A 23,693-nucleotide genomic window follows, 5' to 3' on the forward strand; every position below is an offset into this window, starting at 1 on the left:
GTTGCATATATGATGCATATGGCATCCTAGCTACAAACAGCGTGTGTATGCTCGTTTAATGGTGTCGCAAATAAATTACACCAATTATCTATATTGTTCTTGTATTTCGTTGTTGTCCACAACCATTTGTTTACATAATAAATTTTCTAAAAATCTTTGTTATTATCCATTATAGAGTTTATTATCTCTTTAGGGTATTTCACGAAACTGTATTGTGGTACCATAAATTTAGAAACAAAATAAGATTTTTCGCTAGTGTACAATTAATGCGTTAATATTTTAGTTCGAATCAGACTCTGATAAGATCAATGAAAATAATTTTTGAGAAAATTCAGATATTTGATGATTTTCATGCGAGCATAGTTCATCTAGACGTTCTTGAATGATGTCGTATTGACTTTTTATTAAGTTATCATTATAATTTCTTTTGACAAAAGATGCAATGATATTTAAACCAACAAGAATGTATTTAGTATCATCAGATTCAATTATATCTGAAATGGAATTAAAAATACCTAGAGAAATGAAAGTAATAAGATTTGCATTTGTTCCAAATTCAATTATATCTTTAATTAGTTTTGCAGTATCAATTCTAACTAAAAATGGTCCATTATCTAATAGATTCATGATATTTTGAATCATTTCATTGCTGAAATGAATTGAGTAGCTTGGTGATGATAAAATTTTCATTGCTAAGAGATTTAAAGTCAAACACATGAATTTTTGTTTCAACTCAGTATTGATAGATTTTATCTGAGTGAATGTACTTAGTACTTCAATAGGAAGCATCCTTAAATATGAATTTTGAATTTTGGAGAGATTTAGGAGTAATTCCAAAGCTGAAACTCTCGGATTTATCTTATAATTTAATATTATTTCTGTAAATAGCTGCAAAAATCCATCTGAATCTGGTATTATTTGGAAAACATCTTCTTTTGCAAGTTTTTGAATGTTATCTAGTGTTTTTATGAATTGACTTATTGACAAATCATTTAAGTCATGGTAGTTACTAAGAAAATCTATTGAGATTTCGGCAATTCTTGTTAAAATTACGAAATCAAGCGGAAACGTCTTGATTGAAAGTAAGAAATACGACACTTCATCTGGGAGTAATCTATAATAAGCTTGTTCAAATATAATGTTTGAAAAATTATCAAAAACATGATTCCTAACATTTTCTGATCGACTTGATAGAGTTGAAATCATGTGAATTAGTTCATTACATTTTACACTATTTGAACAATTTGTGAAATGAAAATTGATTTGAGATTAATCTTTCAATATCAAATTGTTCATTTTCTATAATGAGTGCATTCACAATTGTTAGATACGCATCTGATAATTCCTTATTTTCTCTATTAAATGATAAGTCAATAATTTTTTCTAAAAATTGGTCTGTGAACATGTTTGGTTCAAAAATAGAATCACCAAAAACATATATTATCTCATCAAATTCATTAGCAATACTAATTAATAAGTCAAGATCATTTGTTTCTAAAAACTGAGAAATATCATCGAGAAGTATAGATTTAGCCCCAATAATGTCATCACCCACTTGATTATCGTTGCCTTGTCCCTTCTTTCCCTTTTGACACAGCATTATGTAGTATCAAACAGAATATCTTATTGGAAAAATGAATTTAATTGTTAAAAACATACAAAACCTATATGCTCTACTGTAATTCCCTATATCTGCTTATTTAATGCTTTTCCTTAATTTTGTCTTTCTCTTGAGAAGATTGCAATTTCAAATTCTGATATGAAATTTACATAAACAAAATGCATTGTTCTAGTGTTCAAAAATCTCTATTAATTAATTTATTGTCAAATAGCAAAAAAGATTCTTGATGTCAAATACGAATCCAAACTTCCAAAAGATCACCCAATTAAGAAATTATTTGGAGAAGAAGCGAAAGGAAAATATGGCACTAGTCCAGCAGCTAGAGCCATTCGAAAAATTCAGATTAACAGCATTAGAAATTATGGAAGACAGGGAAAACCAGCCAAGAACTACAATTGATATCAGACGTGATTTAGAAGATAAGACTTATATTGTTAATGAAGCATCAAAAAGGAAATCAAAAACAAAAAAGCAAAAATCCAGCAATTCACGAAAATCTTCGCGTAGTGCCTCTGGTTCTTCATCTCGAATTGAATCTGAAGATAGTAAATCCATTCCTTCTTCTGATGCTTCAGATAATTATGCAAAACCATCTTTAAATTCAACAGAGAGCTCATCACGTGAATCAACCCCCATGCCAGATAAAACGATTCTATCACCTAAATCTAAATTACTTATTCAGACGTGTCCAGAAAGTATTCGACTGAAATATCTTCAGTTACTGGCACAATTAGGCAAAAACTAATTAGTATATATTCATACTAGATGTATAAAATGCTTCTTTCGCCCTGTAATTCCTGAACTTCGGAAATCAGAACATAGTGGCATTCCGAGTGACTTACACAGGCATCATATCCCAGAGTAGCATAAAAAGGACAAAAATTTTATATTGTTAATTCTAAGCAATGATATAATGAAAATAATTTTTTCACAAGCTCAGCAAAATAATTTAATTCAGCAGCGCCCCGAATTCAAAACAAATTAAACATCAAATTTGGAACTACTCATCTAGATTAGGTGTTTTCAGCTCGGCTGGTCCAATTTCTAGTGATGGATAGCAAAGTTTTTAAATAAACACAAAATGTCTTTTTCTCTATTGTACTTTTTTCAAAAGATTTGCGAATAAAAGTAAAATTATGATAATAATTAAAATATATAGCTTTTGTATAAACGAATTACAGACAAGTTCTCCTTGTATAGCATCTCAGCAAGTAAAAAATCTGCAAATAAGCCCATATACAAAATCATCTAGATAATTTTCGAAAATGGCATATGTTTCCGTTTTCACTTATAGAATTCTAAAGAAAGATTCAAATAGATATAATTTTAAGATTTCATATACTATTCTTTCCGTCACCTCCAACAATATTAGGAAACTGAAAAAAAAATTAATGCGCCACCCGGGAATCGAACCCGGATCATAGGTTTGGGAAACCCACATGCTAACCGCTACACCAATGGCGCTTCACTGAAAATTTGGTTTTCAAGCCCTTATGAAAGTTTTATGTCAATTAATACATCATCCAATACCTCAAGTCACGATTAAATGCAATCATTTGTGTATCAGCTATGATTCATGAAATTTGAGTATTTCAGGAAGATATCCACGAAAATTTTTTCATCGTAATATATTTTGATTATCTACCACAAATTCGAATAACATGATTGAAACAAACACAAAGGTTACTCATCGAACACTTATTTAAGGCCAGATTTGTTTAAATCTAATTCGATGATATTTTGAACAAAATCATGATTTATCTCTATTCAATATGAGTTATTAGTTTCAAAAAAAGTAGCAGTATATTAACAAACGATCATATTTTACATTAACAAATAAATAAATAGATATATTAAAGAGTCTCTTGGTTCAAAGGCCCCATGTGATTCAATCTGTCCATGAATGTGGCATTATAGGTGATAATTCTTGCTCGATTGACAAACTTTGGGTTAATCATTGTCTTATTCTTTGGAAGAACAGCGGTACTTATTACAAATCCTGGTTTTATTTGTCTAACAAAGTTGTATCCTTCTGTAATCTTGTTTTTAAGATTTTCAAGAAGTTCTCCTGCTTCCATTCTTTCATCTGGATTTATTTTCACAGTTTGATCCACAAGCCATCCAATTATTCCATGTGCCTGATTTTCTATCTTGAGAGTTCTGTTTTTAACATCTTTCCAATACTGAGAATCGCTTTTATATTCAAATGGAAGATTTCTTGTAACAAAAATATGAGCTGTAACACCAAAAGACCACATATCTGCCTTTTCTCCATCGTAGCATCTATGCCTCATAATTTCAGGAGCAATTAAAAGGTCTGTTCCGCAATAGGTTTTTAATTTTGGAGAATTCTCTCTGCAAAAACCGAAATCAATGCGTTTTGGATGAAAATTCTTATCAAACATGATATTAGCTGGTTTTATGTCTCTGTGACTAATACCTCTAGCGTGTAAGTAACTCAAAGCTTCCAAGATTTCTGAAACAATTCTGATGTATTCCTGAGGTTTACACGTATATTCTTGGTTGATGAATGTCTGCATGTCTCCGTTTTCAAGAAATTCCATGATAATATAGATCAATTTTTCATCAAAGATTATATATATCAAACACTTTTGCAATATTTGGATGATTTAACCGAGAAAAGATTCGAAGCTCATTGTCAACGGAGCCTATCATATCTTGCTGTTCTGCAGTTTTTCGGCAAATAACTTTTAACGCATATTTCTCGTTTGTTTTCTCGTGGTGTGATAAGTAAACTGTAGAGAACGCGCCATTCCCTATTTCTGTGTCTATAATATATTTGCCAATTTTAGTGCCTTCATGGAGATCCGTATCAAAGTCCATTTGATAATCTAAAAATTGAATACACAGCATTTTTTTCTGGATTTTAATAGGAAATTTTGCTATATACTATATTTCTATTAGTTCATCATTAATGCTTATCTTCAGAAATTGTATCCTTTCAATTTTTAATCTTATTGTTTAAAGTCTTTTGATATACTTTGTTTTAAAAACTTATTAATTTAATTGAGAATTTACAATTTTTGGGAAGTTAAAATTTTAAACTTTAAAATATAATGCAATATGATAAATTGAGCAAGTTCACTTCGGGATTGTAAAAATTTGAGGGTTTCTTTGAATTTATTAACCAAATTTACAATAGCATTTTTTTACCGTGGCGCTGGTAGTAATTAATTATTATTTCATCACCTTGTTTTGAAATTATATCGAATGGTAAGGAAGTCAATTTGGAAAATTGTTTTCACTTTAGGAGAATATAATTTTCCATTTGGAAAATTTAAAAAGTGAGACGCGCAGGATTCGAACTTTTTTAAAAGTTGATTTAAATGAATTTTAGTGTGGAATATAAGGATAATATCATATTTAAAATAAGAATATACTAGTTTAGGTGGTATTATTTTTTTCGATAAATTTGAGAGTATGTACGTTTAGGGCATGAAAAGTGTCAATTCGCTCAGCGAAAGCTGAGCTAGCTTCGTTCTCGAAAGAATAAGGAAGGAGTGAAGGAGAATGATACAGAAGTTGACACATTCATATCATTTCAACAAATTTTGATCAAATTGAAATTCAATAAAATTCAATTCAATTCATATCCTTCAGTCAGTACATTGATATCCTTCTGCATCACAATGATAACTCGGGCATCAATAGTTCTACAACTAACTCAGAAAAAAAGATTATTACTTCCTGCTTACAGCTTTTAAAAAGTTTCGATGATAAAAATCACTCTACTCTCGTTTATCGACATATGGTGATAGTAGGTAAACATATTCTTATCGATATTAATAAAAATATTTGTACGAAAATCTTATCCAATTAGAGAGTTATTCATAAAGTATATGATAATTATAATTACTTTATCTTTGTTTTATCTTTGAATAAACAATTTAATTTAAATTGCATAATATTTTTTGGTTGAAAGACAGGAAACTTAGTTGAGTTTGTATTATTTTTATCGTTTAATTCATCGTATCAGTGAGTGATCCAGATATTTAAGATATTTAGAAAAAAAATTATTAATTTGATTAACAAATTTTAATCAAAATAGCAAAAATCTATTTGATAGCTGTAAACAAACAATAATTTTTATTTCAAGCAAAATCACTTATTTTCATCTAAACGTATAAAATTGTCAATTTTATGAAAATAAATTGAAAATCTCATGAAATGTAAAGGAGAGTAATATTTTCAATTTTCTTTTTTTTTTGTCTCAAATATTTTCTGTTGGGAATTTTCTTGTTATCAAAAAATAATTTTAATATTTGTTTATTTCATTACATACAATAAAATTTTAAAAACTCTATTTCTTCTCAAGAAAATTTTTTCCTTCATATGAAGAAACATTTTGTTCTCCATTTGATACTGAGTCTAAATCTTGATTTTTGAATTTTCTTCTTTCCAAATTTCTTTTTTCCAAATTAGAAGTTTAATTCAAATTTTCAATAGTTTATATATTTTCTCAAACCGTCTTAGATTTTCTTACTTTTTAGGGATTTTCTCTCAAAATATACAAAAATAGTAATATCAATACATGTGTCTAATATACTTTAAAACCATCGTGGAAAATTCAAAAACGAAGAGTTCTTCTCTCCAAATTTTTTTCAAAATCAAAAAAATGAGATAAAAAAGTACGTTTGGAAAATTCATTTTTAGCATTTTAGGAATTTTCTCACTTTTCTTCCAAATTGACATCCTTACGAATGGTAACTTAGATCATTTGAAAAAATGAAGGACAACCAATTGTTTTAAATTTGTTTTATATGTTTATGATGAGTGATATATAATCTACTGATATTAGATACAAGGGATTTTTATTCATAATTTAGATAATTATTAAACACTCATTTTGAATACAACTAGAATGAAAAGTTCTTCACGGAGACTCGTGTGAAAGTATTTCAAATGCAAAAACTCGGGTACTAACAGATACCAATGTTGACTTTACGACACTTACCTCATTTTTATATTTGCGGAAAGTTTCCTAACCTTATGAGAAGAAATTCCCGCTCTGGGGTGCAAATCTTAAATTTTTGCCCCATAATGAGTAGTCCTCTCTATTACGCTGGATCACTTTCAACAAATCTGAAGCTGATTGTAGACAAAAGTATCCCATGAGATGTTATATTCCACAGCTCGTCGAACATGTTATCCTCGTTATATATATAACTCTAGGAAAGGTACCTTCTCATGGGTAACAATTTGTACAATTATAGGTTGATTGAAAATAAATGTAACTATTTCAATTTATTTTAAGTGCCTACACAGGTCTATAAGATCAAACGTTTTATAATTTATCATAGGAATTATTCTAAATTTTTATTTCACATTAAAAACAAAGCTTATAAATCGGATAAAACTTGAATGTAAGTAGACTAAAATATCAATGCTCAATGAACAATTATTTACATAAAATAAAAATAAAATTATGGCTTATAGATTTTGTTCCATGGCCTTTCGTAAACTCTATCGTCCACAACAGGGCGATTCTTCCAATTAACAGTTGCAATGGTTTTGAGTTGCGGATAGCAAGAACAGTTCACATAAGGAGTTGGGTGGCAAATTTCTTCTTCTGGGCATGTCGGATAATAAACTTGGCCAACAGTCTTCCATTCTGGATTTTGATCCTTGAAAAGCTTTTCATATCTTGGTACATGACGTCTAACGCAATCTTCCTTATGTTCAGGAACAAAATTAGGTGAAGCACTATGATTCTGAATATAAATTTCATTTTCACGATATACTTGCTTTAAATGCATTAATTCTTCTCTTAATTGATTTGATTTTTGAACGTCATATTCTTGTTCTTGAAGACTTTCTAATTCACTTCGGGCAGCTTTCATTTCTTCCATGAGGCGTTTGACCTTTTCCATTTTAGTTTCTGCATTTGTTTCCATTTTGATATGAAAAGTGACATTTTATGCAAAAAATGAGCAGAAATTGAATTAAAAACGATTAAAAATAATTTGACATTTATTGAATCATAAATATAATTTAAAAATTTATATTCCAGGATATTGGTTAATATTATACAAGGGCTGAGAGTAAAAAGTGACACTCATATACGCTGGAAGCAAATCTCACAAGAGCTCCGAGCGGCAATATCCCATAATCTGAATCAATGGTTCTTCATACACAATTTGAATCATTGAATAACATTCGATTTATTTCGTTTTTCTACACTTGTTAGCAGTATTTCTTAATCCAAGAACGATGTAATTGTTCCAAATACCTTCTAGAGCAACAAACTCTATATTATATTAAACCAACAAACAAATAATACTGTTAATTTATTATAAACGAGAGTTTGTACGAATACACTCGACTAAACTAACAAAAACATAATAAAATTATTGCGATTATTTTTTTAGAGATTAAAGATTAAATTGCGATTCCAAAACATAATGAAAATAGAAAATTTGGAATCATGATGAGTTGCTTTTCAATTATTATCCTTTTTATTGATATTTGCTCCATGCGAAATAAGAAGTTCGACTGTTTTTTCTTTGCCACATTTCGCTGCATAAAAAAGAGCCCTTCGTCCATCATTATCTTTTTCATTTATATTTGCACCATGTGAAATAAGAAATTCGGTTGTATCTTTATTATAAAAATTTGCTGCAATATGAAGAACTGTTTTCCCATTTTTATCTTTTTCATTGATATTTGCACCATGTGAAATAAGAAATTCTGCTATTTCATTATTACAAAAACCTGTTGCATAAAAAAGGGGTTTTTCCATATTTATCTTTTTCATTTATATTTGCACCATGTGAAATAAGAAATTTGATTATTTCTTTATTATTTTGATCTGCTGCATAATGAAGAGCAGTTTGTCCATAATAATCTTTCTCATTGATATTTGCACCATGTAAAATAAGAAGCTCTGCTGTTTCTATATATTTATTATATATTGCATAATGAAGAGCAGTTTTTCCATCATTATCTTTTTCATTTATATTTGCACCATGTGAAATAAGAAATTCTGCTATTTCATTATGATGCTTCGTTATTGCAAAAAAAAGAGGGGGTTTTCCATATTTATCTTTTTCATTTATATTTGCACCATGTGAAATTAGAAATTCGGTTGATTCTTCACTACCACATATTGCTGCATAAAATAGAGGGGTTCGTTCATCATCATCTTTCTCATTTATATTTGCACCATGTGAAATAAGAAACTCCACTGTATCTTTTCTATCATCTTCTACTGCAATATGAAGAACGGTTTTTCCTCCATATTTTTTTCCATTGATATTTGCACCATGTGAAAGAAAATATTCGTACAAGGACTGAATATCAAATGCCGTAGAATAAACAAAACATATATTAACATCATTAGTTTGATCGAAATAAACTAAAAATGCTTCAAGATTTTTGTATTTTTCGCAATAGAGTAAATCGATCTTTATATTGTATTCATTCATCAAGAACGTAACAAAATCAATATTGTGTGAAATAATTGCATACCACATGCACGAATCATATGGTGTTTGATATTTCAAACATTCACTCATAATTTCAGGATTTCCTCCTAAAAATGAAAATTTTAGACAGCAATATGTTATTTCTGCGTTAAATTTAGTTCTTAAGAATTTAAAACAATCAACTGCTCCGTGATAGCAACATAATTCAAGTAATGAATATTTTTCATCCCAATCTGGATATAAATCACACTGAAGTTTTTGATTTTCATCAAATCCTTTACTTTCAGTAAATGAGATGAATCTTTCTTTGTCATTATATGCAATTGCTTTGTAAATTGTATCTTGTGTATGAATATCAAGAGTTTCATAGTTACGTATTGCGAAACGATCAGTTTTCAATAATTGAATTCCATATTTTTGATAAAACAGGTAATTTGAAATATTCGCAACATTATTGACATCTTGTACATGATAATCATCATATATGAGCTTGGCAAGTTTTAAATATGACTTTGCATAACGATTATTATACGGAATGATATTTAAAATATCTTTAATGATCTTTTTGGGAAGGGATTTCTTTGAATTTGCCAACATTGTTTTGATCATAATGTAAATATTGTTTAATTCTTCTTCATTTTCCGTTTTTAACTGATACAAAGCATTATATGTATCGATGTAGTATTCATGGATACTTCGTAATTCAATGAATTGATTTGGGTAAATGCCGTGATAAGACATTTATAAAATTAATGTTGGTAAATTTTCATAAAATTTATATGTTCTGAAAATTTTTGAAAACTGATTTTATCCAGATTCTTATTCATATACAGTCAAAGTTGTTCAATCAGACTTTATGAGATATCCGCCTTAGTTTACAAAAATGCACGTTAATTAAACTCCGGCAAATGCCATGTAAAACTCTCAAAAATGTGATCCTTATGGTGAAAAATTACCCACGTTATTGATAATTTCAAATAAAAACGAACAACAGTTCAATGTCCGTATTGAAATATGCATCATTATCCATATGGCTGGCTGAAAAATTACCCACTTTATTGTATTAAGACTGTTAATCAAGTCATAAAGTTTTAAATATGCTTTCATGTAACGATCCCTAAAATAAAGACATTTCCCCCACTTTTATTTAACTTTCTTTAACTTTGATAAAAGTGCTTTCAACCTTGTCTTCTGTGAGTTGATATATACTTCTCATTACATCAATATAATCGTCATATATTCTAATTAAATCAGCTCCTGTTAATTCCTGTCTTGATCCATTGACATAACAATATTTTTTTTGGGATAAAAAATGTTTCAAAATTATATGAAGGATTATTATTTTCGTCTGGAAAAGTGACAAAATTATCATTTTCGTCAGACGAAAATGATAATTTTTTATTTTCAGGGTCATGCTAAAAAGATAAATTATTGAGATTGCAATGCAATGTTACATACTTGAATTGCAATGCATCCATTAGGAAATTTTGGTGAAAATAAATTCAATAGTTTGAGTTTATGATTTTGACTTTGCTAAAAAAATTGACTGGAAAATCACAAAAATTGAAACAATTTGAAGTTGTAACTAGAATGATAACATGCATAAGTAGCTATTAAATAAAGTAGTGTATGGGTAGATTGCGCTTAAAGTATTAGAAATAGAGTTATAGTTCAATAATTCAGATGCCAGACGAAAATGATAATGCCCCAAATTATATTAATATAAATAATACATTTTATGATGTTAGAAGTTTCTCGAGTGTTGCAATTGACCTTTTATCGATCAAAGACTCAGGAACAGGAGGATCTACAATAACAAATCGACCTCCGACGTCGACTTCTTCTTTAATGAACTCAAACTGTGTTTCCACGTTTATTTTGACTGACAGAGAAAGAGAATAAACTTCTTGATCTTTTGATTTCTTCTTTGAGTTGACAATCTTCAAGAATCTCCTTCTGACCTTGAAGAACTCAACAAAAGACATGAATGGAGAGTACAATCCGAGAGTTGCGAAAATTATAATTAAAATCTTCCTCAAAAAGCTTAACAAAGCAGCAGAAGACTCAGAAACAACAACTTTCATGGGTATTGTGTAATCAATGTTGTTCACTGATATATTTACGTTCAAATCTAATTTTCTTTTCGGAATTCTCATCAAATTCACTCCAACAATGAACGGATATTGCATTCCTGGTCTTAGCAGTTCACAATTGAGGTCAGAAACTATGTAAGGATGATTTTTTAAGTTCGGATTCGAAATTTTGTTTAATTTCAAAGAAATTTCTGTTTTTCCGAAGTTTCTTACATAGTAATATTGGAACCACATCCTTCCTATGTATCTTCTATCATCTGATCTGTTGAATTCAAGCGTAGAAATGACATTTCCTTTTTCATTAACTAAATCAAACTTTGGCTCAACGACTTCAGCGATGAAATGCAAGGATAAGGACTCAGTAGCATTGGAAGAAACAGGAAGATAGATATCTATGAATCCTTTCGTCTTTTTCATCAAATGAAAGTTAAATTGAGCACTTCCCATGCTTGGAACAACAACTGTACCATCTGTTGTAATAGAAACATCATCAGGAAGGTCTGGAATCTCATTAAAAGTGAACTCAATTGGAAGATCAAGAATATTATTGATAGTTCTTGAGTAATTTGAGACAACATTAGCGGGGATGATGCCAAAATTGTAGTCTCTATCATGCATTCGCATCTTTTGCATGCTAAAACAAGTAGGAATCGAAATGAAAAAGTTATTCTTCAAATAAATGAACATATAGAGCTTGCAGAAGGAGAAGTTCATCATATCGAAGTCAAACTTGGATAAATCTTCGTAGAATGGACTGTCTTGGTCTAATAAATGAATAAAATTATTATAATTTTTGACAAAATTCGAATCTGCATCGAAAGAAAAGTTGGCAAGGAACTGCATATTGCCCATCATCACCTCTGGTTTGATAAATGGGTTCGCAGAGGAAACATTTACACATGGATGGAAAGAATCAACTCCAAAGATCTTTACGTACTTCGGATATGATATAGAGACATACATAGTACCTTCATAATGCCTACCAACTATGACGTTCTTGTCAAATTGACATTCTAACTCAAAATTTCCCGAAACAGGATTCCACAAAAAAGTGACACTAAATTGAGAGGATTCGCCGATAAAAGTTATCGTATCCTGTCTTGGTTTTGAAGACGATACTTGGTTAAATGTTACAAAGAAGTTAAATTTTGCTACTGAAAATTTTTTGCATACGAAATCTTGCCATTTGATCTTATTCAAGCTCATTACGTTTTTGTTCAACGAAATTCCTGGTGTACATTCGACTTTTCGGATCTTGAAATTATCTGGATTGTCATTGAACACGAAAAGTGAGTAGTTCGTCGATGTTCCGCACAAAACATTTCCTGAATAGAAATTCATCGTATTTGTACGGGTCGGACCTAGGTGGTGTGACTCAAATATATAAACATTACCAGGAAAAACTATGATAGGAACCGTCAATGTCGTTGCATTCGTCTGAACAATCAATTTCGCGTGAATCTTCTTATCAGTTGTAATTTTCGGCAGGTTTATTACAACATTTGGCGATTCGTCGTCAGGATCTACAAGGTTTACTAGCAAAGGCTTCACAGAAAACAAAGTTGAGTTTACATAAGCTTCCAGAATGAAAACTGGCTGCTTAAACATATTAATAAACCTAAAAGTATGTGTTTCTTGTGATGCCTTTGATATGAAAATCTCTTCTTCGCTTGGTTTTAGATATCCATACAAAACACTCGCTTTTATAGGGATATCTATGGTCTGGGATACAGGAGGATTTATTCCTTCGTATGTTACAACTAAGCTCGTGTCGAATTGGCCTTCCGTATCCCCAGTTATTTTCAATCTTCCGATAACTGTCTTACAATGCCTCGGAAATACGAGAGGGGGAGGCAGACTCTCAAATTTTATGGTCGAGGACTCTTTGTAAAGTGAACTTGAGATTAATGCGAAATTTCCTGCGGTAGGATTGACCAAAACCACGTCTACGTACATTGTTTCGTTTGGTTTTGTCAAGAGAGGTACGGTTATGACTGGTTGGAGTGGCTGGAGGAACCTTTGTGACAATGAAATGAATAATGGAACTGTTGCCATGGAAAACTGGGTTTCCATGTGAACGAAAGTTAAATAATACCCTGGTTTGATATTATATTTGATGTCTAGGAAGACTCTGTTTATGTCATAATCAATTTGATCTAATGAAAAGAGATTTCCATCGAAATTGACGCCTATCGATAGTTTCTTTTGTAATGACATTTTAAGTTGTGGTGGTATCTTCACGGAAAATGAACAGTTAGTGTTAGTCATATATCTTAAAGTATTTATGTGGAAATCCTTTGTTGCGTAGTGAGAACAATGTGTAACAGTGTATGGTATCTCTCCTTTATTGGTCGAAAAGAAGATCGGAGTTGAAAAACAACCTTCTTCTGAAGGAGTAAAATAAATTGTGGCATTTTTATGGGAAGAAGGGGCCACTGTTATTCCTTCCATCTTTGGAACCAAGAAATCTCGTGATGCAGACCATACATCGTAGACAGTTAATGGATCTGAACCTGTATTTTGAATTTCAACCATAAAAGAGATAGATGAGAACATTGTGATGGGAGGAAGTTTCGTAGTAGCAGGTTTAAAGCGTGCAAATGCTTGAGAATGTGAAATTACTCGCTTCAAATTTATATAATGAAATGGATCTTTCGTAAAAAGGTACCAGAAGGGAGCTCCGATATGTATAGGGTTATTTACATGCGTTACTAATGAATTCTGGTCAATGGAAACCATACTTCCCTGGGAAACTTGAGAATAATAATTTTCTGACCTTCCGATATGATCTATGAAAAATGTTTGCCTCATCGTTAAGTTGGCCGTAACCCAAGGTGAAATGATGTAAGTTTTCGAAAATGAGGGTTGAAATAACAGATGAAACGAAATATAGATGATTAACATCTTTAGGGCGCTTTCTACATTGAAATGAGAACAAAGTAGATTGATAATTGGCTGGAAAATTAAAAGAAATTCAAAAACGAATTTAATTATTGGGAAAATAGCAATGAAAATGAGATTTGATGATGGTATTACCAGTAACATGTCTTTTCCGAGTAAAGAAACAGCACAAAAATAGAAATTAAGAAGTAATAAAAACGATAAAAAATAATTTGAAGCGGAAATCAACGAATTGAACTGATTTATATTGTCTGTGAAAATGTGTGATTGTAGTTTCGATGTTAATTGTTGTTTTGACAAAAGATTTTTTAAGATAACAATTAATAAAGAAAATGAAAGAGTTAATGTAAGAAAATTCGATTGGGGCTGTTCAGTTGTTGATGCGGAATTATTTTGTTGATGGTTTATTAACTTTGCTGGGAAATTATTAAAGTTTGTATCGAATATTTTTGAATTATCATTATTAATATAGAAAGAATCGAATATTGTAATATTTGGATAATTGTGCTTATCATTGATTTGATCGTTTTCTATCAGTTTTTTGGAAAACTTCTCAAATCTTGGTGGAGAAGCTTCTTTGGAGAAATGAAAGCATAACAATGCAAATAAAACAAAGTAATCGATAAGTATTAACATATGAATCCCTCCATGAAACAAAGTTCTAATTGATTTCATTCAATTCACTTCAATGGGAGATTGTCACTTTTTGCAAATTTGACAAATTGCAATTATTATCATTTGCTCATTACATATTATCATATTTATTGTATTATAGTTTAAAAATGTTGTAAACAGAAATTCATCAAAAGTGACACCTCAGAAAAGCTAAAATATTGAATTTTTGGAACTTTTGATAGAGCACGTTTTTAAATATTAATTAAAGTAAATGTATATTTTGTAAAGATTCTTTTTAATAAAAAAATAAAATTTTGAAGAAGAACACAAAATCTTCTGAAAAATAATATCACATAAACTCATATTATTTTCTAATATATAACTATTTTATATAAAAATCAAATTCAATGATCTTAAAAGCGAAGGATAAACCTCAAAATTTACGAATATAATGAGTGGGAATATAATGCTTATCTATCATAAAACCATATGAAATATCAGTTTTTGCTTTACGCCTATTCCCACTCATTATATTCGTAATTTTTGAGGTTTATCCTTCGCTTTTAAGATCATTGAATTTGATTTTTATATAAAATAGTTATATATTAGAAAATAATATGAGTTTATGTGATATTATTTTTCAGAAGATTTCATTCTATATGCCTATGAAAAGTACTCTCAAAACTAACTTTTTCCTAATTATAATTAAATCTAGAATATTGTCTTATGCTTAGTATTATTTCATTTTTCTCATTCAATTTAGAATTTACAAATGTCAAAAAATTGAGAGCTGTCACTTTTGATGAATTTCTGTTTATTACAAAAATCCTATTAAAACTGCTCAATATCTAAAAATTTCTGATGAATTTGCGATTCTTTTGATAAAAATATCAACATATGATATAAATGAATACAAAAATACTTTTTACTATGAATTTATATATTTTCATACAAGAAAACTTTGATTAAATTTCCAAATGAAATTAATTTAAGTAATGCTGCCATTAATGACTAATAGAAATTAAGAGCTTCGAAAAACAGATCATCATCCCCTAATGGTTTGTTCTTAAAGATAACTTGTGGGCTATTTTGTAAGATTTAGTGCTTTTGTAGCCAATTCATCGAAATAGTTTTCTTTCTTCAATTTCTACAAGTTGGGAATTATCCACTTTAACATAAATTTCTGTTTTTTTAGATCAATTTTAATTTTTTTTTTCTTTTCTTTTTCAAATTCACCGTCTAATGTGATTCTTTCAACAAATACCAATACTTCAATTCAAATTACCATCCCAAACTGGTTTTGTTTTATCGACAAGATTTCCTTTTGTTGCAAAGGTACAATAAATGGTCTGACCGTAAATTTCAGCTCCATCCATATTATCAATTGCTGCTTCAGCATCTGATTCATAATTGAACTCGATTAATGCTTGGTTGCGGTCCATTTTCATTTTAATATCTGCAAGATCTCCGAATATTACAAACGCATCTTTGATTGTTTGCTCTGTTGTCTGAGGTGGAAGATTGCTAACTAAAATTATGCACCTATCAGTCATATTTTAATGAAAATAGGTCGAACTTCTCAAATTAACGTACAGTCAGGAAAAAAAAGTTACCACGTGGTCTATAGATCATTTACCACGCAACCGGATGGATCAACCATGGGTACATTCTTTCAAAACTTTACCAAGAAACTATTCATAGCAATTATATGATGAAAATCAGTAAAAATGAAAAAATATACAAATATATTTTTCAATAAGCGAATAAAATCACATTAATCTTATAGATTTTCGATATCATCAAAGGCTTGATAGATGTTTCCGCTTTAGTTTGGGTTATTAAAATAAAGTCTAAAGGTCTTCCTTTTGATGTTGAATCAGTCTTATGCTTTCCAGAAAAGAAACGGCAAACCCAAATTTTAGCTAAAAGTGACAGGGGAAAAAAACGTTTAGTATTAAAAAAAAGACCGATGAGAGCTTCGTTCGAAATATAGAGGGAACTGAGAATGCGCAACCATTCTCAGGGAATATTGGATGCTATTCCCGTTCCCTCTGTATGGAAAATTGAGGTTTTCAAAGGGAGTTAAAATAATATCAAATTTATACTAATTTACTTCAAAATACAAAAGTATTTGACAGCTAAAATTAGTTACTTTAGCAAGCCTATCAATACCCTTTTACGATTATTGCTACTTTTTCGAAATAAAAGTAAAAACAAATTTATACTAATTTACTTCAAAATACAAAAGTATTTGACAGCTAAAATTAGTTACTTTAGCAAGCCTATCAATACCCTTTTACGATTATTGTTACTTTTTCGAAATAAAATAAATTTATTATCAAAAACCTTTTTTTTCTTAGTAAAAATAAACGAAATTTTTTACCTTATGAACTTTTGATGGAAATATGCAAATTTAAAATAATAAAGAAAGCCGCGAGCTAAGCGATCGGCTTAGTTCGAAGATTTTGATTCAAATCTTTGCTGATCTGTAATTCGCGGAAGCCGCGAGCGAATCGAGCGGCTTAGGTTTAAGATTTTGATTCAAATCTTTGCTTATATTCCTTAAGGATACCCTTACGTGTCAGATTTTTTGCGCATACGAAGAAGTCATGCTAGACATGAGCTATAAACCTGAAATTTTAGCAACATATTTAAAACTTTTTAAACTACAATACACTTTAATATTCAAGAACAAAAATATTCTTTTTAGAAATTACATAATTATTTTATGTGAAATCTATATAAAAACATATTTTGCGAGCGTAACTTTTTTCTTTATAAGCACCTTATATGACTGATAAACTGTGAAGGCACATAATTGTTAATTCATAGAGTTGATATGTTTCCAAAATTGAGAGGAAATTTGAAAATTGAATACCCTTTCAATTCAATTTTCAAAAGATATCAGCTCCTTCAATAATTGAAGGACGATTTTGATCATTTGCTCTTAAAACAAGTATGCCATGGAGAAAAAAGTTACGCTCGCAAATCTGAAATATAACTATCATATAAAAAAATTAAATTTCTAATTTTTTACTCTATAGATATTATTGGCCACTTGTGTAATGCATAAAAGTTTATGTCATATGCATACATTTGGAAGTATGGGAGACGAGGGAAATTACTTCTATGAGGCACTAGGATTTTTAAAAATTTCTCTATCGGACTCACCATTCAATTTCTCGAAAATTAAAAAAAAATCAATAATAGCTAAAATGTATTATGCATAACAAATTTTAATGTTACACGGTATTTTTTGAACTTCATGACATGAATTTTCTTTATATTATTTTTTTTTTGGATTTTCTATGATTTATGCGATAGGCTGGAACAACATTGTAAGTGCAATGATATCATTTATAGAGAAATCTAAAACTTCAGCATTCAGAACTCGCAACCACAAAAATATTCATTTGCTAAGTAAGTAAAGTTGATTAAGTTCGACACTTAGCTTTTATACGTAAAACCAAGTGTGTATTGTTATTTCTTGTTAAATTATTGAGAAAAAACTAAATTGTAAGAGAAACGATACTGATTATTGAAATAATATTGAGGGTAGCTGCAGATTTCTTCATTAACATGCCGGAAATTTGTTAATCTTGGTTTTCTATCATAAAATCTGTCGAAGAATCTAAAAACGGAGATATGAAATAGAGATCATGTAAATCTAGAGTATCCTGTCAGAAAAATAGACTAAGCATGTAACCCTTTTTTGGTCATAAACACTTTTTACCACTTAGTCATACAGATGATCATTAAATTTAAACGAGCACTTTTTGTCAGAATAGATTCTTTTACAAAGACAGAAGATTTTAGTATTATTTAATATTAGTGCTGTAGCAAAATTCAAAAAACGGTGAAAATTCAGTGAATTTGTGAATTCACATTTTTTTTTCGACATTTTTCTTGATATATCCATGCACATTAAGAACACAGCTTTGATACGCTTAAAAAAGCATATTTCATATGAAATTGTTAAAGAAATAAACAATTTATATAAAAATTGCACTTATGGGCAGTTTAGATATATAATTTATATATAACATATATACAAATCCATAGACAAAGTGCAATAACTACAATGTTGTAGAAAAATTACAGCAGAAATACTGACTTTTTGAAGGATAATAAGAATTCTTCTAAATGTTGTATTTTTATAATTTGATTGATTTTTTTTACTATTTCATTAATCTTTTATGAATAATAATTATTTTTAATATATGTGCTATTAAAATTTCAAATTTTGACTAATATATCTAAGTTATCTGAACGAAACATTTAGAAAATATCATACTTACATTGAAATAGCAAGTAGAGCATATTAATAGCAAGTTTCTTGGCTTTATATCTATCATCTATTGTTGTTTGATCAAACAAAATTCACTCTATTATATGGTGTCAATTAATTAAAACAATTTTTAATAGTTATTTATTTAGTGCGAATAAGTGCAAACTCATAAATGAATAACTTAATAGTAGAAATGAATTATCTGATATAAATCTCACATTTTGTCCATCAGAAATACTTTAATTGCATACGCATAACTATTAGTAATACGTCTGGAGTGTCAATTAATAACAATCCCACAACAAGTAAAATTCAGATTTTTATTAAACTTATTTTTTCCTAAAAGTTTTCTCAAATTACTATATATACATATGTGGATAAAATAATAGTAATATTGTAAAAAATTAGATAATTTTTTTATTTGAGAACCTCTCAAAAGTTCATTCAATTTATCAATTGTTTCAGTTTGATGTATATTCATTTCTGGAGCCTAAAACTTTAGCAATCATGACAATATCATATTCTCTTTCTAACTACGCAATGTAAGGGTATCCTTAAATTCTTTATGAAACTCGCAACAGTTCCATAAAAAATTTTAAATTCTAAACTGTCGAAATTACCGATCGGTAATCACACCCTTCACGGGTGTGTCACTTTTAGCTAAAATTACCCCTACTCAATAAATAAACGTTAAATCATTTACAAAAATTTTATGTTCAATCAATAAGATGCAGATTATTTTTTAATTTCTATCTTCTAAATTTTTGTAATTGTTATCACAAATATTGAATTGTTATACAATTTCGCTTTCAATATAAATTTTATTTGTCAGAAAAAATTAAACTCTCTTGTTACTTGGCATAATGATTCTATTTATACACAATATTTCTTAATTTATTTAAAAATAAATATAAATACTTCTCAAAATGTCTGGAATTGCGAATATCACGTTTGGGGAATGGTTCCAAACAATATATTCAGATATTTTTGGTGTATTCCAGATGTATAGGAGTGTGTATTGTCATCGTGCAAAATTGGCTTTCCTTTGCCAACAATTAAGCAATTTCCAAAAATCAATGGGGCAAATCGAAATACCGTCAGACAGTCCATCACCTCAACAGATACAAAGGTTCAGAGATCTATTAAAATACATCAGTGATCTTAGAAATTTATTTGCATGTCTTGATGCGTCCCATTTCGTTGAATTTGTATCAACTGCAAATGAAAAATACGTCAAATCGTTCGTCTCTAACTTTTGCAAGGAATTTAATAAGGTTTGCAGTGATTTTCCATTTTTAAAACAAGAACCTTTTATTGAAGATAAAGCTCAAGAAATTACAGATGATATAGCTGATTTACAAGATATGATTCGGAAAATTTCAGGAATCTTGCAAGATCCATCAGTTCCATCGCAACTTACTGTTTTATTACAGTGTAGATTAGGCGAATACCAGAATGCACTCAAAGAATTGAACACTGAGTTGGCTAGTTGCAATACTATATCTAAATCTCTTAATGGAGAGATGCTTAGACAAAGATTAGAATTACCTGATTCATTTTATCTACAAAAAAGAGACTTTGTCCTTAAAAAGAAGATTGGATCTGGCGGATTTGCAGATGTATATGAAGGCATTCAGCAAAGCACTCAAAAAGTTGTGGCCATCAAAATTTTACATAATAATGAAATTAGTGAGAGTTTATTCAAATCATTCAAACGAGAAATCGAAATTCAGTCGAAACTTAAGAACTTTGCTATTCTTGAACTTGTTGGTGTTTGTCTTGAAGCTCCATTTTATATCGCTACTGAATTTATGCCAAAAGATTGTTTGTTTAAACGTATTCACTCACAAACAAAGCTCGAACCTACAAAGAAAACAATTATTGCATTAGGATGCGCAATTGCATTATCATATATGCACAAATTGGATTATATTCATAGAGATATCAAGTCTCTCAACATTTTACTTGATGCTGATGACTATCCGAAGATCTGCGATTTCGGTATGTCTAGAAAATTATTGCATCAAGAATTAATGACAGGAGGAATTGGAACCGCACAATGGGAAGCACCAGAAGTTATTAGTAATCAAATGTATACAGAGAAATGTGATGTTTACTCTTATGGTATCTTATTATGGGAAATCTTAACTGGAGAAGTTCCTTTCCGCGGTCTAACCCAGATGCAGGTCGCCTCAGATGTTGTAGGAAATTCACATCGTCCAGTCATTCCTAATGTTGCTCCTCCAAAAATTACGAAGATGATTAAATTATGTTGGGAACAAGATCCAAACAGAAGACCTTCAATGGAAACAGTTGCCAGCGCTATTGCTTGCGGAGAAGTTGTATTTCCAGGTACTCATATGTCTGAAGTTCAAGCTTATCTAACAAGATTTGGTAATGATCCACTTGTTTCCGGAATTATTGAGTTATCAAGTGGCAAAGATCACCAGAACTCAGGCAGAATTTACAATCCAAGAGTCAAGAATTCTCCAACACACAGTAATGAGTTGAAATTCCAAAACAGAACTCAATCCGCGAGAGTTGAAACAACTCCAAGTGAAGTCAAACTTCTCAACATGATTGATTTGAACAAACCAAATGAAGCATTAATTCCAACTCTCATTGAGATGCTCAAGAACGAAGACAATGAGCCTGTTATCAGTTTAATCTGTGATCTTGCAGAGAATCCTGAATGGTGCAGAGAATTCACGAAATCTGATTTAATCAGTAGATTAACAATAATTCTTTCTAATACAACATCACCTGTAATTGCTGCAAAAATCTATGCAGTTTTCCATAAAATGCAAATTGCAAAAGTTGATATTTCTTCAACATACAATGCGATCTTTTCATCATTCCAGAAAATCGGTGATACATCGATGTTTGATGTTCTTAATCTAGTAACTTGTGCAACAAAAGATGGTGTTGAAATTCCAATCAATGAAGCAATAATCTCAAAATTAGCTGCTTTCTTACAGGCAGGAAACATGAATCATAGAACAATGGCTGTTGATATCTTCCAGCAATTAATTTCAAAATGCGATAATCCAAAGTTGTTTATTTCAATATTTGGACCATCAATTGCAAACTTAATTCCTGGGGGTGGAATTCTTTCAAAAACAATCATAATCGTTACTCATCTAATCATCACAGGAAAACTTGAGTCAGAGTTCATTGCTGCTGGTGGTTTCATGAGTTTTCTGCAATTATTTACAACAAAAGATCCAAGAATTCCTGAATTAAATGAGAATGACAGAAAAAGAGTTTTTCATTCATTCCTTTCTTTGTTGAAAGTTCCTTTGAATGAAAAGATTTTGCTAGAATTTGCAAATTTGTTACTTAAAACATTGACATGTTTAAGTGGAGATGAAGTTGTTCATTTTGTTGCAGCAACAACACATACTTTCGTGAAACCAGATCTTTCTCCTGTTATTCTCGCAAAATATGCAGAATTCATCAAGAAATGTCTTGAAAATCCAGAAATCAGAGTTGTTTTGATTGCTTTGAAAGTTAAATACTACTTCTTAATGAATGAGAAAACAAGATATTCCTTCTTAGATTCTGGAGAAAGATTGACAGAACTATTAAATCCGAAAGATGAAGCTGTATCTGCTTTGGCTGCTTCTTGTTTAATCTTCTTTTACGCATCAATTGAAGGAGAAGATTATCTCAAGCTACTCAACCAAAATCTCTTCCAATACATGTATTACTGCTTGTCTTCTGAGTTCAGACTAACACCATACGCATTGAGATTGTTTGGAACAATATCGATGACATACGATGGAGCTGCTTTCCTTCAATCAAATCAGATTCCTCAATTGGCAGGAAATTTCATGTGTTCGAACACTCCAGAAATCAAATTACTTGGATTCAAAGCTTTCTCGACTTATGTCGTTACGTATCCAATGTCTGAAACAGCTTTGGCAGCAATTCAGATATCAATCCAATCATTGGCAAATACATCTTTGGCTCCTTATCCTCTGTTAATGCTCAGTTCATTGATTGTCTGTCCGATCGCTGCTATAAACATTGCTCCAAATATTGGATATTTGATTAAAATGTTGGATTTAGCAGATGGATCTCACAGACTTTTGATTTTGAGATTGTTGACAAAGATATTTGGAATTCTGGAAGCAAGAGATTATTTCAATGACACAAATGCTTTGGTAGAACTCTTCAATAAAGCGGAAACATTCTTCGGAACGAAGTATTGGTGGAGATTAGTCAAATTAATTGATGTGTCAACAGGAACAACAACAGGATTAAGAGCAATTGCTCAATCAAATGTTATTGAAGTTCTCAAACAAGCAATTCAGCTCAGAAATATCACGACAAAACAAAAACGTCATATCAACAGAGTTTTTGTTCGAATTCAGCAAATTTCATAAATATATATTTTATAATTTTTTTATCTGAAATAAACATATAAAAGATATTCTAATGAATATTGTTTTTATTCCACGTGTTTATTTACCGAGTGCTTGTGAAGTCCATCATTACATAATGTATGAAAGATGATAAAAACAAAAAAAAATCTCAGAAATATATTTGGAATTCTCGAATTTTTTGGACTTCAGGAGAACAAATGAAAGTTTTTAATATCAACTTCTGATGAAAGCCAATTAACGAAATAAGGTTCACCAAACATTGGTGTACTATTAAAATAGTATTTAACTTTTTTTTGGCCCTTACCGATCCAAATTTGTAATTTACCATAACGTTTCAAGTCC

The 23,693-nt window shown here is 30.0% G+C and overlaps 7 protein-coding genes and 1 non-coding gene across 8 annotated transcripts, besides 8 other annotated features; 2 read left to right on the forward strand and 6 right to left on the reverse strand.

Annotated features, from left to right (window-relative positions):
- Positions 1-1,106: 1,106 nt before the first annotated feature.
- On the forward strand, positions 1,107-2,717 carry TVAGG3_0130820 (uncharacterized protein; the record flags this gene model as incomplete). The annotated part of the gene is made up of 1 exon (XM_001320503.2): positions 1,848-2,366. One exon carries the CDS (start codon positions 1,848-1,850, stop codon positions 2,364-2,366), a length of 519 nt encoding a protein of 172 aa, XP_001320538.1.
- A 296-nt stretch (positions 2,718-3,013) lies between these two features.
- TVAGG3_0130830 lies at positions 3,014-3,085 on the reverse strand. Its single transcript has one exon. It is a non-coding gene; the product is annotated as a tRNA-Gly (tRNA).
- A 357-nt stretch (positions 3,086-3,442) lies between these two features.
- Positions 3,443-4,460, reverse strand: TVAGG3_0130840 (protein serine/threonine kinase protein; the record flags this gene model as incomplete). Its single annotated transcript, XM_001320502.1, has 1 exon — positions 3,475-4,185. One exon carries the CDS (start codon positions 4,183-4,185, stop codon positions 3,475-3,477), a length of 711 nt encoding a protein of 236 aa, XP_001320537.1.
- Positions 4,461-6,422: 1,962 nt separating this feature from the next.
- Positions 6,423-7,550, reverse strand: TVAGG3_0130850 (uncharacterized protein; the record flags this gene model as incomplete). The annotated part of the gene is made up of 1 exon (XM_001320501.2): positions 7,066-7,536. The coding sequence occupies one exon, from the start codon at positions 7,534-7,536 to the stop codon at positions 7,066-7,068; it is 471 nt and encodes a 156-aa protein (XP_001320536.1).
- A 793-nt stretch (positions 7,551-8,343) lies between these two features.
- Positions 8,344-9,807, reverse strand: TVAGG3_0130860 (ankyrin repeat and SOCS box-containing protein 4 family; the record flags this gene model as incomplete). Its single annotated transcript, XM_001320500.1, has 1 exon — positions 8,344-9,807. The coding sequence occupies one exon, from the start codon at positions 9,805-9,807 to the stop codon at positions 8,344-8,346; it is 1,464 nt and encodes a 487-aa protein (XP_001320535.1).
- An 838-nt stretch (positions 9,808-10,645) lies between these two features.
- On the reverse strand, positions 10,646-14,745 carry TVAGG3_0130870 (RW1 protein-like protein family; the record flags this gene model as incomplete). Its single annotated transcript, XM_001320499.2, has 1 exon — positions 10,803-13,694. The coding sequence occupies one exon, from the start codon at positions 13,692-13,694 to the stop codon at positions 10,803-10,805; it is 2,892 nt and encodes a 963-aa protein (XP_001320534.1).
- Positions 14,746-14,843: 98 nt separating this feature from the next.
- Positions 14,844-14,881: a mobile genetic element.
- Positions 14,844-14,881: a terminal%2Cinverted (terminal inverted repeat of Banshee-A3 transposon ID:TVAGG3_0130880).
- Positions 14,882-15,458: 577 nt separating this feature from the next.
- Positions 15,459-15,495: a mobile genetic element.
- Positions 15,459-15,495: a terminal%2Cinverted (terminal inverted repeat of Banshee-A3 transposon ID:TVAGG3_0130890).
- A 56-nt stretch (positions 15,496-15,551) lies between these two features.
- Positions 15,552-16,357, reverse strand: TVAGG3_0130900 (peptidyl-prolyl cis-trans isomerase protein; the record flags this gene model as incomplete). Its single annotated transcript, XM_001320498.1, has 1 exon — positions 15,947-16,228. One exon carries the CDS (start codon positions 16,226-16,228, stop codon positions 15,947-15,949), a length of 282 nt encoding a protein of 93 aa, XP_001320533.1.
- A 222-nt stretch (positions 16,358-16,579) lies between these two features.
- Positions 16,580-16,609: a terminal%2Cinverted (terminal inverted repeat of MuDR-3_TvMULE3 transposon ID:TVAGG3_0130910).
- Positions 16,580-17,241: a mobile genetic element.
- Positions 17,242-19,514: 2,273 nt separating this feature from the next.
- Positions 19,515-19,641: a mobile genetic element.
- Positions 19,612-19,641: a terminal%2Cinverted (terminal inverted repeat of MuDR-3_TvMULE3 transposon ID:TVAGG3_0130920).
- Positions 19,642-19,835: 194 nt separating this feature from the next.
- Positions 19,836-23,394, forward strand: TVAGG3_0130930 (protein kinase protein; the record flags this gene model as incomplete). The annotated part of the gene is made up of 1 exon (XM_001320497.2): positions 19,890-23,351. One exon carries the CDS (start codon positions 19,890-19,892, stop codon positions 23,349-23,351), a length of 3,462 nt encoding a protein of 1,153 aa, XP_001320532.1.
- Positions 23,395-23,693: the final 299 nt, after the last annotated feature.

Source organism: Trichomonas vaginalis, chromosome IV (genome assembly GCF_026262505.1).
Source record: "Trichomonas vaginalis G3 chromosome IV, whole genome shotgun sequence".
NCBI lineage: Eukaryota > Parabasalia > Trichomonadida > Trichomonadidae > Trichomonas > Trichomonas vaginalis.